This window comes from Nilaparvata lugens, chromosome 13 (genome assembly GCF_014356525.2).
Source record: "Nilaparvata lugens isolate BPH chromosome 13, ASM1435652v1, whole genome shotgun sequence".
Taxonomy (NCBI): Eukaryota; Metazoa; Arthropoda; class Insecta; order Hemiptera; family Delphacidae; genus Nilaparvata; species Nilaparvata lugens.
Window position 1 is genome coordinate 8,693,004 of NC_052516.1, and position 17,565 is coordinate 8,710,568.

At 33.5% G+C, this 17,565-nt stretch overlaps 1 protein-coding gene across 4 annotated transcripts in view; it reads right to left on the bottom strand.

The window, feature by feature from the left end:
* Nucleotides 1-17,565, bottom strand: part of LOC111057456 (choline-phosphate cytidylyltransferase A) — a 73,674-nt gene that overhangs the window by 11,750 nt on the left and 44,359 nt on the right. For all 4 annotated transcript variants that reach the window (XM_039439733.1, XM_039439732.1, XM_039439736.1 and 1 more), the window contains 4 exons: nt 14,558-14,666; nt 11,625-11,741; nt 9,402-9,462; nt 7,806-7,896 (listed from right to left, as the gene is read on the bottom strand). In XM_039439733.1, the coding sequence (XP_039295667.1) occupies nt 7,806-7,896; nt 9,402-9,462; nt 11,625-11,741; nt 14,558-14,666 (378 nt within the window). The remainder of the gene's footprint in view (nt 1-7,805; nt 7,897-9,401; nt 9,463-11,624; nt 11,742-14,557; nt 14,667-17,565) is intronic.

Genomic DNA, 17,565 nt, shown 5'->3' on the forward strand with positions numbered 1-17,565 from the left:
TCCCAAAATTAGCGTTTTTTTTGCGTTTTCTCAGTTCTTTCATCAAGTAATAGACAGAAAATGTTTACATTATGCAGGCGAGCGAATAGAGCCCGCTGATCTCATTTTTGGACGATCCAGTCGGGGGTCCAGGGGGCGGAGCCCCCTGGCTAGACGGATAAGGCGAGCGAAGCGAGCCTTATCCGTCTAGTATAATATATAGCCGAAGCATGTCGAGATTGAACAATTTTATAAGGGTACTTAGATTTATAATTTTTTTTTTATTCAAGAGTATCCATAGAGAAAAAACAAGTTGAGATGATATTGTGTACATCTGTATCACACTGTGTACTGTATCATATTGTGGTGATACTGAATCATTTATGGTGATATACCATTGAGAAAAGATAGCATAAGAAGATATCCCATGGTTTGTGAAATTCATTCAAAGTTTGGAAGTTTTCTGTAAAATTATGATGTTGTGTATCAAGTTGAGATGATATTGGGCTATATGAATGAAGTTGAGCATTTGCTTATACTTCTAAAATATGGAGCATTTGCTTCATTTTCTATGAATAAACGTGAGCAAAACCTTTTGCTCATGCTCATCAAAAAAATAGTTTGAGCATTTGCTCAAAAGTAAAAGCTTTTGCTCAAAATTGTATGAATAAACTAGAGCATTTGCTCAACTTTTGAAGCAAATGCTTCAAAAAAAGTTAATCTAGTCTAGAATAGCTTTTCACATTTCATAAGCGGGCTGGCATAGCTGAAATTGATAGTAGCGAGCAGCAATATCGATTAGATAAGATGCCAGCCTGCTATTTCTTCGGTTCATACAGCTTTAATTATAATAAAAATTCATTCCAATACTGTGATATTATAAATGTTTGTCAAGTTATATTTTTAATTATTATTATTTACCCTCTCTCGGAAAGGTGTTCCTCAAATTATCTCTACCTCCATGTTCATTATCTATTCCTCTTTTACAATTGAGGGTGCTTACCCCCACCTCCATAACTTTGGGGAAATATCGGCGTTATCTGCTAGAGTAACGGGACTCTCTCCCGGCAACTGAGAAGGAACTCCGCCTGTGTTTTCGTCACTCTTCTCCTAGACTCCTCGGGACTTGCAAACGTAAAGGTGTGCGGAGAATCGAAGTGATTTAGTGGTTTAGTGAATACGCGTGTGAAAGAAGGCTGGCGGACGGAAGACTACCACCTAATGCTCTACCGGAGGATTGCTGTCTGGGGACGATACTTAAACTAAAACCGGTGAGTCCGTTCCTTATGGAAAACTAGTAAAAGGGACCCTTAGGTCAAAATCCAAAAGTCTCACAAAATGGCGGCCCGCGAACATGGACTTTAGGAGGGGGCTCACTGTGAATAATATTATCAATGAAAAATAATTTCTAGTTGAAAAAGCCTTCAATATTTTCTTAGTAAATTTTTCATTTAGAAAATTAATATCAGCATATTAATTTATCACGATTCAGTATTAATTTAGATTAATTAAACATTCAGTTACCTGAGATAGAATTCACCATTCAAAAATTATTGAATCTATTAGAATGATTTATAGAGCACACCTTACCGAGAGAGAAGTTTACGCCTTTGGGATAGATGTATAAGGCTATTTCTGTGATATTCATATTAATTTTAACAATATTTTAAGAAAATTGGGCTATATTATAATATCATTCAGCAGAGCTGTACAAGTAATGAATTATTGAATTATACAAGTCACACCTTAAAAATGCCTGCTATTGTTAATATCGGAAAAATAATGAAAATACCTCATACTAGTCATATTTAGCGTGAATTGAAGTTTTAAGGGAAATATATTCATTATTTTAATTATTGATCGATTAAACAGTCCTATGATGAAACATGAATGATTTTCGCATATTTGTCCTGCAAAGGCATGCAACATAATGATAGCTTGATGATGTCAAGGATTTATGAAGGGCATACTAAACTCGACTGCTATAAACCTATTACAAAATAATTATTATAAGCAGACTCTATATGAATTATATAAATTATTATTACAATTTATTATTCATTAGAGAGTTAGTTATATGAATAGTTTCTTAGAGAACTTCATAAATAATATAGTCCATTTCAGTATTATAAATCCGTTATTATATAAATCACCTTCCTAATAAATTATTTCATGTTGAGTAGCCCTATATTAGGTACTTATTGAGTTATTAGTATTCATTGATGCTTTATTGGTATTATTGGCATATAATTATGAATTATATGTTATCGAAATTAATGCTAATATTATTGACACATAATGATAAATCATATATTATCAAAATTAACGATAATAGGCCTATTTATCGAATATAATATGATATTATATGGATTGCCTTAAACTACTACATGACTTGTGGTTACACCAACAATTCGAAAATTATTTATCCGATGAACAATATTATTGCAAATCAAGGTAATATTTTTAATGAGGCTAATGTTATTATACAAATTAAATACAACAATTTCGGAATCATTTTAATTATCGAATATTGTAAGTTGAGGTGATGTTTCAATTGATGCGTATTATGCAATATTAAATATTATCAAAACCTATGACAATATTATTGGCAAATCAAGGAATATTATATATTATCAGAACTAATTGCAATATTTTATTGAAAGTTCTATTGTCCAGTATTGTATTATTTTATGAGACACAGTACAACAAGTTTGAAATGTTGGAGTAACTTAATCATTGCAAATAAAGTGTTATTTTTTATTGATGCTTATTATAATATAATATAATAAAATATTGGTAATAATCATCATAATTCATTTTTATATTTTTGATGTTATATTACGTTATGAGTAGGGTATATTACTTGTGATTCATGTGGGTGGAAGACTTTGCGATACTGGTTATTTTATACAAGCTTTCAATTGATGAGCAATAACCGTTCAACTTCTATCGCGCATTATAATCGTCAACGCTCATCATTGACTGGTTGTTATCTTATCGGCTATCTCACTTCATTTCAGTTGAAAGCTTCATTGTTATTGTATTCAATTATATTTTCTCTAATCTTCACTTTGACTTCTTTTCATCGTTGGATTGCTCAATTATTTGATATAATGATCTTCTCTTTGTCTACTTCTCATCGTTGAAAAATATGGGGAACGAATTGACCACTGATTCCAACACATCCACCAATGATTCACCCGGCGGACATCCACAGTCCAGTAGTTCGACGTCCACCCAAGAGATCCAACATCACTGGTCATCCACACAATTGAATGCGACAAATACAATGCAGGAGAGAGCGTCACCCACCAGATCGTCGATTCCAGAATCCGTTGCTCTGCGAAGGGACGTCATTCAAGAGGTCAATACAACACAGCCTATTGATGTAGCCGTTAACAATCCACCTTCTCATCCCAATACTACCGAAATAGGAAGCCAATCGGATCTAACACTACCTTCATCGAACATGGTTGATAGTATGCTGGATTTTCTTAATGAATTGCGTGAGGAACGGAGGGCACAACAGCGGAGTCTTGAAAATAGTCTGTTGAAAATAATGGAGGAAGCGCACATGAGCATGAGTTTGAGATTGGATCAAATGGAGGAGAATTTGCAATCAAACTTGTCAAGCATTGCTAAAAATTCACAAAAGGAGATGATTGAGAAAAATGCTGAATTCGAGGAATTAAATGACAATCACAGGAAATCGACTCAAGTGACATTGCCGTCTCAAGGTTTGGATCTGAAAGACAACTTCTCCGCTGCTACAGACGCTTCAGAGATAAGACTGAATACCAACGTTCCTGATTGTAGTCTTGCCACTGACTCAGAGCTTGGGAGAATTGAATCAACACAACTTGACACAGCAAAGGAAGTCAATAAAATGGAAACTGAGGCTCAGTTGTTGAAAAACAACTCTACAACAAACCTTGACAACTCTTCTTGCTGCATCATCCCGCCTTGCTGTACTGTTCCTTCTACCCAGCGGTCGAATAACATGTGTGATGGGAGTTGGAATGAGAAAAGACTGAGCTGGATAAGCCAATTACCAAGACAAACTTCAAGAATTTTCCAATGTTTTTCACGGGTGCAGTGGATCGAGTTTCATCCTGCTTTTGATAACCTTCAAAAAACAACCAAGAAGTACTTCCATTTAGATACAGGACCGTATACTGTTCAACAAATCTCAAGCCAGTGTGATTTCTTCAAAGTCCTGCTGTCTGTGAGCGGTTGGACTTGCTTCATGAGGCTCTCGATAGATTCACTTGCCGAATCATCCAGCTACCAGATTCAGGAAGAAAATGATATAACCTTGCCCTACTATACTCAAAGAGCTTCACACCGCTGTTCTACATTACTTCCGGACCCTGACAAGGCTCGAGAATCACATTAGATTAGCATCACCGTCGCTGTCATTGGAGTCTCTCCATTCCATAGATCATCAATCTAAGATCGACTCACATGGAATGCAAGTAATAAAAAGTAATTTGTTTGCAGTATGCTCATATTATTGTTATTATTCAGATATTTAATTATCATATTATTATATTGTAAGCCTATATGTGAATGTATCCCAAAGGCGAATTTATGTTATATTTCTATGTCACCAACTTGAAAATTGTCAAGTTGTGTTGTGTCTCCTGCTGCCCATTTAATGTATAACACGTTAATTAATTATTAACTTGAATATCATAATATTCACTATTCGAGAATATTTTCTTAATTGAAGCAGAGCCTATTTAATGTACTCTATTCTCGATTTTTATGTTCTTTAAATGTTAATCATGGTGCAGCAGGATAATGTGAACATTTATGTAAAATATTATATGTCTTTCTTCATGTACCAGTGCAGTTATCAGCACCTTAAGTGCGCTCCACTGTTAGGAGTAGCCCTTCTGGTCTTCAAGACGAAATATTTTGAAACTATATTCCAAATTCGGAACTTGAATTTTCAAATTAAACTATACAATTTTGCATTGGATAACTGCACAAAACGTTAAATTAACATGCAATGCACATAGTCGCATGAAAGGACAATTTTGATACTAACTGATCTTGTATTTACACTGATTGAATAATATTATCAACACAGACAAAAAAAAAATTTTAAATTAAAAGTTGGAGAAAAATTACTAAATCAATAGCAGCAATGTGCTGTAATAATAAAACATCAAGTAATAAAATGAAATAACAGAACAAAGCAAAAAAAAATAAATAAATAAAATAAAAATTAACCAAAGAAAAATGTCTGTGATATATTGTAAACTAACTCAGTATTATTATTGTTATTAGCATTAAGATTAGTATCATTGTTAAGATTATTATTATATTTGTTAGATGTTATTTAAATGTATATTATTTGTTATTATCAGCATGCCCCACTGTAAGGAAAATGAGAAAGTTATTAGATTCAAAGCTAAACATAGTCAATAAGTAATTATCAAGTTGAATAGGAGGAAGTAGAGTATAGTAACAGAAAACAATGCACAGCCAACAAACAAAAAAAAAAAATCGAGTAGAGAAAGATTAATCATGAAATAGAAATGAAAGAATAGAGCCCAACACAAAATGAACACATCCAAGAGGGAGAAATAATCAATTGAAAAGACAAGTTTGTCTACGGATGAATAATGAACACAGATATAAAATTTGGAAACAGTTATAATTGAAATTGGAGAAATCAAAGACAAATAAGGTGAGTCAGAAATGTGACATAATGCTCTAATTGTATTCAGTTTGTAGGAATTGCTATTTGCAAACTTATGTGGCATCACAGATGTTGTCATGTTGGAGATATTGGAGTATGGCGGGCCAGCAAACTTAGTATTGCATCTTCTTTGGTCCTCTGGGCCAGATTATTATTTGGGATTTTCTTTTCTTTTTTTTTTTAGGTGAGTGGGGCTTGTTGCCCAATTCACTGATTATTGTAATTGTTGTGGAGAGAATTCCACTTGTAAAGTCGAAGGGCTTGGACCCAGACTCATATCAATTTTGTACTGATGGTTGATTGTTTCCCATTGGGTACTACCATAATCTTAAAATATAACAGTGTAGTGCTGGAGATGCTTGGCTAGTCTTGCTGCAGTTGACCCGATGTGAGGGCTGAAATGTGCTGTATGGGTGAGAAATTGGCAAGACCTTGAGACTCAACCTCTTGCAAATTTGGGGCTTTTATGTGACATCACATTTCATAAGCGGGCTGGCATAGCTGAAATTGATAGTAGCGAGCAGCAATATCGATTAGATAAGATGCCAGCCTGCTATTTCTTCGGTTCATACAGCTTTAATTATAATAAAAATTCATTCCAATACTGTGATATTATAAATGTTTGTCAAGTTATATTTTTAATTATTATTATTTACCCTCTCTCGGAAAGGTGTTCCTCAAATTATCTCTACCTCCATGTTCATTATCTATTCCTCTTTTACAATTGAGGGTGCTTACCCCCACCTCCATAACTTTGGGGAAATATCGGCGTTATCTGCTAGAGTAACGGGACTCTCTCCCGGCAACTGAGAAGGAACTCCGCCTGTGTTTTCGTCACTCTTCTCCTAGACTCCTCGGGACTTGCAAACGTAAAGGTGTGCGGAGAATCGAAGTGATTTAGTGGTTTAGTGAATACGCGTGTGAAAGAAGGCTGGCGGACGGAAGACTACCACCTAATGCTCTACCGGAGGATTGCTGTCTGGGGACGATACTTAAACTAAAACCGGTGAGTCCGTTCCTTATGGAAAACTAGTAAAAGGGACCCTTAGGTCAAAATTACAAAAGTCTCACAGCATTTAGAAAGATGAGAGTGTAGACGATTATAAGAAGGCTATTGAGATTATAAGATTATGCTGAAGATTATTATAGAGAAGACATTTTTTACGCTATCACTTCAAAACAGAACTCAACTAACCCAATACTCAATTCATATATAGAGAACAGAGCAGACGACCAAACACAAGCGGTGTTTCCACCTTTTACACATATTTAGCGCTTACGTAAGTAGCAAATTCTAACCTTTCACTACAGAAACAAAGTAAGACGAATCAGCTGATGAAAAATCTTTAAAATACGTAATCATTTGCTCCAGAGTTCAGGAGCATAAGGTAAGAGTATAAGGTAAAGCTTATTCATATAAACATGAGAAAATGCTTATGCTTCTACCTAATGCTCATGCGCAAAACCTTTTGCTCAGTTTTCATTCATACGGCCCATTGTGTTGATACTTCATCATTTTGTGGTGATACTGTATCATTTTGTGATGATAATGTATCATTTTGTGGTGATACTGTATCATTTTGTGGTGATACTGTATCATTTTGTGGTGATACTGTATCATTTTGTGGTGATACTGTATCATTTTGTGGTGATACTGTATCATTTTGTGGTGATACTGTATCATTTTGTGGTGATACTGTACCATTAATTTATGGTGATACCATAAAGAAAAGATAGCATAAGAAGATATCCCATAGTTTGTAGAATTCATTCAGTTTGGAAGTTTTGTATAGAATTATGGTGTAGCGTATCAAGCTGAGATGATACTGTATCAAACTGTGTTGTTTCTGTATCATGTGTGGTGATGCTGTATCATTTATGGTGATATCATAGATTGAAGATAGAATATAAAGATATTCAATGAATTAGGTTGTTTATGTTCAGAATTCCAAGCTGAGGTTTTGTTGACTCAAGCAGATTACAGTCGACTACTGTCTATTATTTTATAGTGTAAATCCTTGATTTTTACATGTGAACCTCACTATATTATATGTGCTTCAATCTAGAACCGATTCAAAAAAATCTACATTTTTATAAATTATATTTTTAGTTTTACCTTGTTCTTTTCTAGAAACTCATCGTCCAGTTCCCAGGGTGCATCTCTCACTACCTCGTCAACATATCGACAATGTCTTACTGCTTCATACCTGAAATCACACAAATTCACATTAAAAACTACCAAACAAAAATAAAAACTCCTTAAAAATCACAGAAATGCATGGAACAACCAAGAGAAAACCAATTCAACAAAGCAGCAAACTATCAGACAAGAAGGCCCGCCGCAAAGTAGACCCACGAAAAGCAACCCACGCCGTGGGATGTTCTGTAAACCATTGCTATAGAATTATTCATAATCAATCAGCTGACAAGTGGATTATTCATTGCATGTATTATTATCATTACACAGATGACTGGAGAAGCTGAGCAATGGTTTACGAAACATCCCACGGCGTGGGTCTACTTTGCGGCGGGCCTAATACCACAAGAGAAAAGATAGCCACGTCATTTCGACTGTTTGTGATGTTTTCATTAATTCATATTGATATTATTTTTACTTTCCTTGCCCTATTACCATAGGTAAGGAAAGTATTGCTTTCCAAAAAAATTAAGGTACCCTAATTTCAAGTTTTATATACGTTTCAAGGTCCCCTGAGTCCAAAAACATGATTTTTGGGTGTTGGTCTGTGTGTGTGTGTGTGTGTGTGTGTGTGTGTGTGTGTGTGTGTGTGTGTGTGTGTGTGTGTGTGTGTGTGTGTGTGTGTGTGTGTGTGTGAACACGATAACTCCATTCTTAATTAATTGATTGACTTAATTTTAAACTTAAGGTCCTTATACCATGAGGATCCGACAATAAGAAATTCAATAAAATTCAAATCAAGATGGCGAAAAAAATGGCGGATAATTACTAAAAAACCATGTTTTTCACGTTTTTCTCGAAAACGGCTCTAACGATTTTCTTCAAATTTATACCATGGATAGCTATTTATAAGCCCTGTCAACTGACATGAGTCTCATTTCTGGGAAAATTGCAGGAGCTCCGTAATATTCTTGAGAAAAATGGCAGATAATTACTAAAAAACCATGTTATTCACAATTTTCTCAAAAATGACTTGTGAAAAATGACCGATTTTTTTCAAATTCATACCCTGTATAGTTATTTATCAGCTCTATCAACTGGCATGAGTCTTTTTCCTGGGAAACTAATGGGGGTTCCACCCCATCCTTGAGAAATGGACTTTGTAACCTCCTTTTCGTGCATGAGGTAGGTAGGTAGAGCAGTTTATAAAAAGAACACAGTCATAGTCGAGATATTTCATCTGTAGAACAGCTGTTTTGACGACTTTAGAAAAAATCATCAAATTTCACAATTTACACAAAGGAAAAAGTACTCTGAAGACAATTATATATACACATATACAGTAGTCTGATCGTTGTTGCAAATATTTTGCCGCCAATCGTCATTATGTTATTCCCCTAAATTATTCTCGTTTGAGAATGAGCCTTACAGTTCAATGAGCAAGGAAAGTTGTGTGAGTGTACCACACCAGATTTTCATTTATATAGAAGATTATATTTCTTTGACGATGTTCAACTGTTTATCATATTGTACTGTATGATATACTGTGTTGAATAAATGGATATATTATCTGACCTTTCATCTTCAGTCATAACTGTGCGTCCCTTCCGACTGTGAGTGAGTGCATCGCTGCATACTGAAAACAAAAACAAAATATTGGTAATAATATTGTATTACGAGTTATAATATAATAATAATTAATTGCATGTCGTTGTTTGAAACACCATAATAGTGTGAAAATATTTCTGTAATGAGAACAAATAAAATCAAATTACAATCGGAATAAGAAATACACTTGAGCCTGGATATGCATTACACTTTACTCTATTATCTTAGAGACTTAACAAGCAAGAGTCAAGAACAATAGGCTCCGTTAGTTATTGAGATTTTAAATAGAAGAACAGTTGTTTTTGTACAGTGCAAATTTCAATTAAAAATTTATTTTCTATATTCATTTTGTAAACATGAAATACAAAGTTGAAGAGTTTCTAAACATTTTTCATTTTTATTTGATTAATAGAGATTATTTTTATATTAGATTATTTTGTCTTGTTTGTTCCCGGGCTGACAAATAATTTTTTATAGTAACGCTCATCGAATTTATATCTAGTTGTTTACCCGGTTGTCAATATTTGCAGTAGCAGAAGTCTTCTGGGTCATTTACAGCATTCAATTGGGATTTTCATTTAATAATTATTATTATCTAGATTATTATTTTTATATTGAATTTATATTTGAATTAATGTTTGTGTGATGCTTAATGACTCAATTAATGAATAACTTGACAAATAAATTAGAATGAGCACTCTTATATCATGCTGTCATGAATATTTCAGATTGCAAAATAGCTTCATGTTATCGTCAACATGATCTCAGGGAGGGTTTTCACACTTACCGATTGTCGGCCGACACTCAGAATAATGAATGTCTTCTGATTGGCTGAGAATCAAACTGTCGGTGAGAATTGGCCAATCGGAGGAAACTTCTGATTGTCGGTCGATCAATTTCGACCGACAATCAATAAGAGTGAAAACCAAGGTATCTAGAATAATGTATTATTAATGAATGATACAGTATTCTAGATACCTTGGTAAAAACTGTTCAATCTATAGGTGCGTACAGATATACGCGCCGCGAACATGAGCAATTAACTTTTAATCAGCTGATGCCAAGCTTTTTATATCTGTATCTTACCGTTTCTGTAAAAATACAGATATAATCAGCTGATTAATAGTGAATTACTCATGTTCGCGGCGCGTATATCTGTACGCACCTTAAGGCTCAACTCACACTACCTCGACTCAAATCGAAATCGTACGACTCCAGTCGAGGATACTCCAGTCTCTCGACCTTACGACTTTCTTGCTCATTGTCACTACTTCAGTTCCATACTACTCCATTTCTAACCTCACATAAATAAAAATATGAGATTCAAATCATCACTTCTGCTCATGTAACAAATTTTATAATAATTATTATGAATATACTGTCTTATCTAATTCTAATTATTGTCTTATCTAAAATGATAAAACATCACTTTCATAGAACATAACCTCACTTTCATTAAAAATGCACGGTACTATGCAACTCAAGTCGATGCTCGACTCAGTCTCACAGTCGTGAGGTCGCGGAGACTAGAGTCGACTGGTCTAATTAAAAAAATTTAATTTTTACTTAACTGGTCTAATTTAAAAGCACATGCTGCGTCGAGAAAAGACTAGAGTCGCAGTCTCTTCTCGACTTGAGTCGCGTTAGTGAGTTGAGCATGAAGATATCCTATTATATTAAGCGAGCAATTTCTGTAAATCTGTTTATATTTTTATATCTGGTTATTCATGTTCAACGGATCTCGACAACGGCTCTTAACGATTTTCACGAAACTTGGAATATAGTAGGTTTATGATATCAAAATTCGATTGCACTATGTCTCATCCCTGGGAAAACTCGCTGAAGGACATTAAGAGGATAATTCATCCTTGGCTGAAACAGCTGTGGATAGTAAAAAAGTGAGTATGTGAAAAATCAAAATATCGCATCCCCGAAATTCATAAGATGACATATAGCCAGCTGTGAAATATAAACACGATCATTTTAGAGAATTGTGTACTGTTTATCAATGAATAAAAATAACGAGCGAAGCTCGGTGCCCCGATATTTTATACTGAATTATACAATATAACTGCATTATAAACAATAACTGACAGCACGATTTGAATTGAACTAATGGTTATAGGAGTGAATGAGATAAAAAATAAAGATAATTAGCGTCAAATATTGAAAAACTGATAGACAACTCACCCCCAACAATAAGGTAGACATTAGGAAATACATTTTTGGCTTGTAGTAACTGTCGGGCATGGCCTTGGTGGAATAGATCGTAGATTCCATCCGCATACACTCTGATACGTCTCGAGGCTACAACAAACAAATAAATAATACAAATATATAAATAATAAACACTCATAAATAATATTGTACTATAGTGAGGTACACGTTATAATGGCAGAGGCGAAAGATAGGATAACAACTTGCTGATCCCATTGATAGTTTATCAGCGCGACAACGAAGCTAATCACTTCTCATTTTAAAATGAATCAACCATATTATTTACATTTTTAAACAAATCAATCACATTTACATATTTAAAAAAATCAACTACATTTCAAGTTCACTTTTAACTTCAAAAATTTGTTGTTGAAAATCCTACTATCATGGGAGGGATGATAATGAGAGTTGAATGGACCTACAAGTTGTACAAGTTAGAGTTAAATGATGAATGAATGAATGAATGAATGAATGGATGATTATATCAATGTGTAGATAGACATATTATGTCAATGCCTTCTATAGACAGTAGCTGATACAGGTTTATTGATTAATAAAACAAAATAAATCTTATAGCACCCTTTATTCTTTAAAAAACTTTAAAATAGTTGAACAACTAGTTTCGGTTTACACCATCTTCAGGTTCTAAAATAAAATATAAGATTTATTTTGTTTTATTAATTTAAAAGTAGCCCATGTCAATAAGTGTTTTAGGTTTATTGATGTAATATTAACGGTTCACTATCGTTTAAAATAATCAATTTATATTTTATTAAGCAAGAAATTATATTTTTCAACAATTTCATGATGAATTTTCATAGAAATATTTTGTCAATTAATTATTAATTCTACATTGTTAAAAGACGATCTGGCAACACAGCAAAGCGAGAAACATATAGTGCTATCCGCTTTGTTGAATGATATAGACAAGGATAGCAGTACCATTGCTAATCAAACACTGCCATTATAACGTGGACCTTACAATATACATTTATCTATTCACCAAAATACATTCATAAAATGTTGTTCCACCATCTATTATAATACTATAATATACATTGATAAGCAGATAATTAATCAGAACAAATTCTCAGACAAATACTAATAGATTATAAATACGGTAAGTCATTAAGAGCAAACCTAATGGCTTATGGAATAAAACTCAAGCCTAATGGCAAATTTATGATCTACAAACCAAATTTATTTGAATAAATATAAATCCCAGTGCATCCATTTTTGTATAATTTTATTTGTGAAGATATTATAGCATAGCAAATAAATTTGTCATTTTTCTTTAGGGTACTCTTGATATAAATAAAGTATATATATATCAGTACCCTTTTAAATTATTTTATCACAACATGTTTCACATGTCACATGTGACTTGAAAATGGCATTAATGTCTGAAAAATGTTGTAATAAAATAATTTAAAAGGGTAGAGGGATTTATGTTTTATTTATATTAAAAGTAGTCCTAAAGAAAAAATACAAATTTATTTGTTATGCTATAATATCTTCACAAATAAGTATACAAAAATGGATGCACCTGGATGTAATAATAACTATAGTTCTGTGAACAAAAGACCTCGTGCTTAGTAAGTTGCATTGACCTGTTGTTATGTTTTCTCAAAAATTGATAAAATAATTTATCAATTTAAAATTTCTAGAAAAAACCTAAATAAACATAGAGCTTTCTGTCCTATCGTACCGTGACGTGTCGTCGCGGAATGTGAGTGTGAGCGCTGTTATCAGGTCTGGCTGCAACTGTCTACTAACGTTGATGGAAAGATAAATTTTCAAGATGTTCGATGTTTTTGAACGGGTAGTATTATAGTCAACTGTCAACTAACGTTGATGGAAAGATACATTTTCAAGATGTTCGATGTTTTTGTACGGGTAGTATTATAGTCCACTAGACAGCTGATTTATGATGAATAATTCTAAAGTCTGATTTTTACGGTAATATTAGCGTTCAAAGGAGACTCCTTTTCCTTTTGTATTATCGTAAAAATGCAAAATTTCAAAACACCGTATGTATGCGTCGACGCGAAATTCAAAAAGGAACATACCTGTCAAATTTCATGAAAATCTATTGCCGCGTTTCGCTGTAAATGCGGAACATAAATATAAACATATAAACATAAAGAGAAATGCACCGTTGACTTGAGTCTTAGACCTCACTTCGCACGGTCAATAATAATATCGAGTGACCTGGCTGGATCAGGTCTGGTAGTTTTCAGGTCGCAACTGACCAATTTCAGGGCCACTGACATGACCTAACTGGGATGTGATTAATAGCCTGCATCTTAAATTTGTCCATTTTCAACACAAGTTTTACAAATTGGCCTAAATGAGATATATGTTGAAAAATCGAACTATTAAGGAATAAACCTAGATTTGAATAGGATATATGTTGAAGAATAACATTTTACAGAAAGCATGGGATGTGATGAACAATCTCTCAAGGCTCAACTCACACTTACGCGACTCAGGTCGAGAAGAGACTGCGATTGTAGTGGAGAGCATGTGTTTCCAAATTCGAGAGCATTTTGTTTCCAAATGGTGACACTCAGACCAGTCGATTCTAGTCTCCGCGACTGTCACCATTTGTAAACACATGCTCTCGACTAGAGTCGAGTCTCTTCTCGGCTTACATTTACGTGACTCAGGTCGATAAGAGACTCGAATCTAGTCGAGAGCATGTGTTTCCAAATGGTGACACTCAGACCAGTCGATTCCAGTCTCCGCGACGTCACCATTTGAAAACACATGCTCTCGACTAGAATCGAGTCTCTTCTCCACCTGAGTCGCGTAAGTGTGAGTTGAGCCTATGCTACAAGGTAAATTTGGTTAGCAGGTTCATAAATAGATTGATTTAGATGAGAAAATGTAGTTTTTTCACTTACAAAGGCCAGATTTAGCAGTCTTGTATGAGATTCTAATTTTATAGTCGCACATCTCTCTTTCTCTGATTGCGTCGATTTCATCACTGAACGGCGCTGCCTTTGAGATAGACTGCAACAGAAGATAATACAAACATCTATCAAAATCAATAAGAAATCCAGTTGAAAGCAGCAAAATGAACACAAAATAACATTGAAAACATGATGACATTACATAGAAAATATGAGGAGATCTCGCAGATAGAATTTAATGAAAAATACAGACACATAAACACTTATATACACGGTGATTCAAAAAGAATACCACAACTTTGGAAATTGATAACTCTGCAAAGAATAAACTATCTGTCATCGATTCGAGGAAGCTCTAAAGTTTTTTTTTAGTTCTATATTCCAGCAGGATAGAGCAACACCCTATATGCACTCATCTGTCCGTGCCTATTTGAATGAAAACTATCCGAGGCAATGGATCGGCCGCCAAGCAGCCTGAGACAGAGCACTTCATCACTGGCCTCCAAGAAGCTTTGACCTCACCCCCTGCCATTTTTTTCTATGGGGGTACGTTAAAGATAAGGTGTATCGACCGCCTCTACCAGCTAACATTGAGGAGTTTAAACAAGAAATAACAGCAGCTATACAAACTGTTACGCCCGATATGCTACTGAGGGTGTGCAACGAGTTCGAGTATAGTATTGAAACCACTCGAGTGTCTGGAGGGGGTCACATTGAACATTTGTGAACTTGTTTTCTAGTGGGGAAAAACTTATTTCAACACTCTTCATTTTGATTTATAACCCAAGTTTCTATTATGTTTCCTTGATTAAATACAGATTTTCAAAGTTGTGGTATTCTTTTTGAATCACCGTGTATATCACTTTTAGACATTGGCTTATTACTATCAAAATTCGAAAAGGGAGCAGTGTTGGGCTAGACCTGTTGGTCCTTTTCTAATCATGTATTTATTTGATGTGTGTATTGTTAAATGTAGAATATATAAATAAAACAAAGTAGGTAAGTTGAAAATATGAGGAAATCTCCATATAATCAAAAGAAAAATGGGAGATCTAGGCTATAACTAGAAGCATGGGATAATGAGAGAAAGGGGAAATATACATGTTTTTAAACAAAACAAGAAGGGAGGAAATATTTGAAATCAATTGGGAGGAGCCTTTACCAATAGTGAATTGGAGAATAGTTGGAAACCAATGAAAATGAAAATTGGTAGAGAAACAATATACAGGGCGTTTCAGAGAAACGGGAAATTTTGAAAGTTGAATAATTTCAAGAAAAACAAATCTTTAAATAAAGTTTTTCATATCATTCAATAGTAAAAATAATGCCATTTTAGAATAAAAAATACCGTAACATTCATTTTTTGAAGATAACATTCTTGCAGGTGTATTCCTTTTCTACACAAACATTCCTGTAGTCTCTTCATCACATTGTCCATGGTTTGACGTAACATTACAACTGGAATTTGGAATCACTTCTCGAATCTTGGCTTTCAATTCTTCATTGGCTTTCAATGTTGCAGAATTGAACGCCAAAATTCGAGAAGTGATTTCAGAAATTCCAGTTGTAATGTTACGTCAAACCATGCATGGACAATGTGATGAAGAGACTACAGGAATGTTTTCGTAGAAAAGGAACACAACTGCAAGATGTCATCTTCAAAAAATAAATGTTACAGTATTATTTATTCTAGAATGGCATTATTTTTACTATTGAATGATATTAAAAACATTATTTATAGATTTGTTTTACTTGAAATTATTTAACTTTCAAAATTTCCCCTTTCTCTGAAACACTCTGTATTAGTTTGGAAAAACTGTTAGTATTTCTTACTATAATTTAATCAAATATGCTACTTTTAGAGAAAACGGATGACATACAAAAGATTGTTTGTTCTATGCTACTGTGTAGCAACGTTAGTAGACAGAACTGTTTACTAACTTTGACTGTGTAGCATTTATACAATAACGACAGAAGACAACAATAGTCACATTTTAATCAGTGTGTTTGTCTTTTCGGTCCCAAAATTTTATAGTTTTTTTCAAAGGTTGGAATTTTCAAATTATTTGTAATTTATTTAAATCATAATTCAATTCAATTTAGAAGTTTTTTTTTTAATTTAAAAATGATTTTTGAGTGTATGGATTGTAAATTGAGTGTGTAATTGAAGAATTTTGAACATAACCTAGCTACATTTGGACTGTAGTATAAATTAGAATTGGAACCGTTTTGGGCTTATAAGCCTGTGGTACTCTTCTGTAAGTTGTGAAATTCTGAATGATTGAATAAATCATAAATAAGATAGGAGGAAATACTTGAGATCAACTGGTTAATTGAAAAAACCTTTCAATGTAAAATAGTTTAAACACAATGAAGTTGAAAATTGATAGAAAATACTGCATACATTAAAAACAGAAGACGAAGAAACAAGAATTTTATACAAAAAAACCTTGAAATAATTATTGTAAAGAGAAAGAAATCAGAGGAAATGAAACAAGAGGGAAACTATTTGAATTGAAAGAAGAATGAAAAGAAAGAGATGAGTCAGAATCATGAAGTTGAAAATTGATAGAAAATACTGCATACATTAAAAACAGAAGACGAAGAAACAAGAATTTTATACAAAAAACCTTGAAATAATTATTGTAAAGAGAAAGAAATCAGAGGTAATGAAACAAGAGGGAAACTATTTGAATTGAAAGAAGAATGAAAAGAGAGAGATGAGTCAGAATCATGAAGTTGAAAATTGATAGAAAATACTGCATACATTAAAAACAGAAGACGAAGAAACAAGATTTTTAAACAAAAAACTTTGAAATAATTATTGTAAAGAGAAAGAAACTAGAGGTAATGAAACAAGAGGGAAACTATTTGAATTGAAAGAAGAATGAAAAGAGAGAGACGAGTCAGAATCATGAAGTTGAAAATTGATAGAAAATACTGCATACATTAAAAACAGAAGACGAAGAAACAAGATTTTTAAACAAAAAACTTTGAAA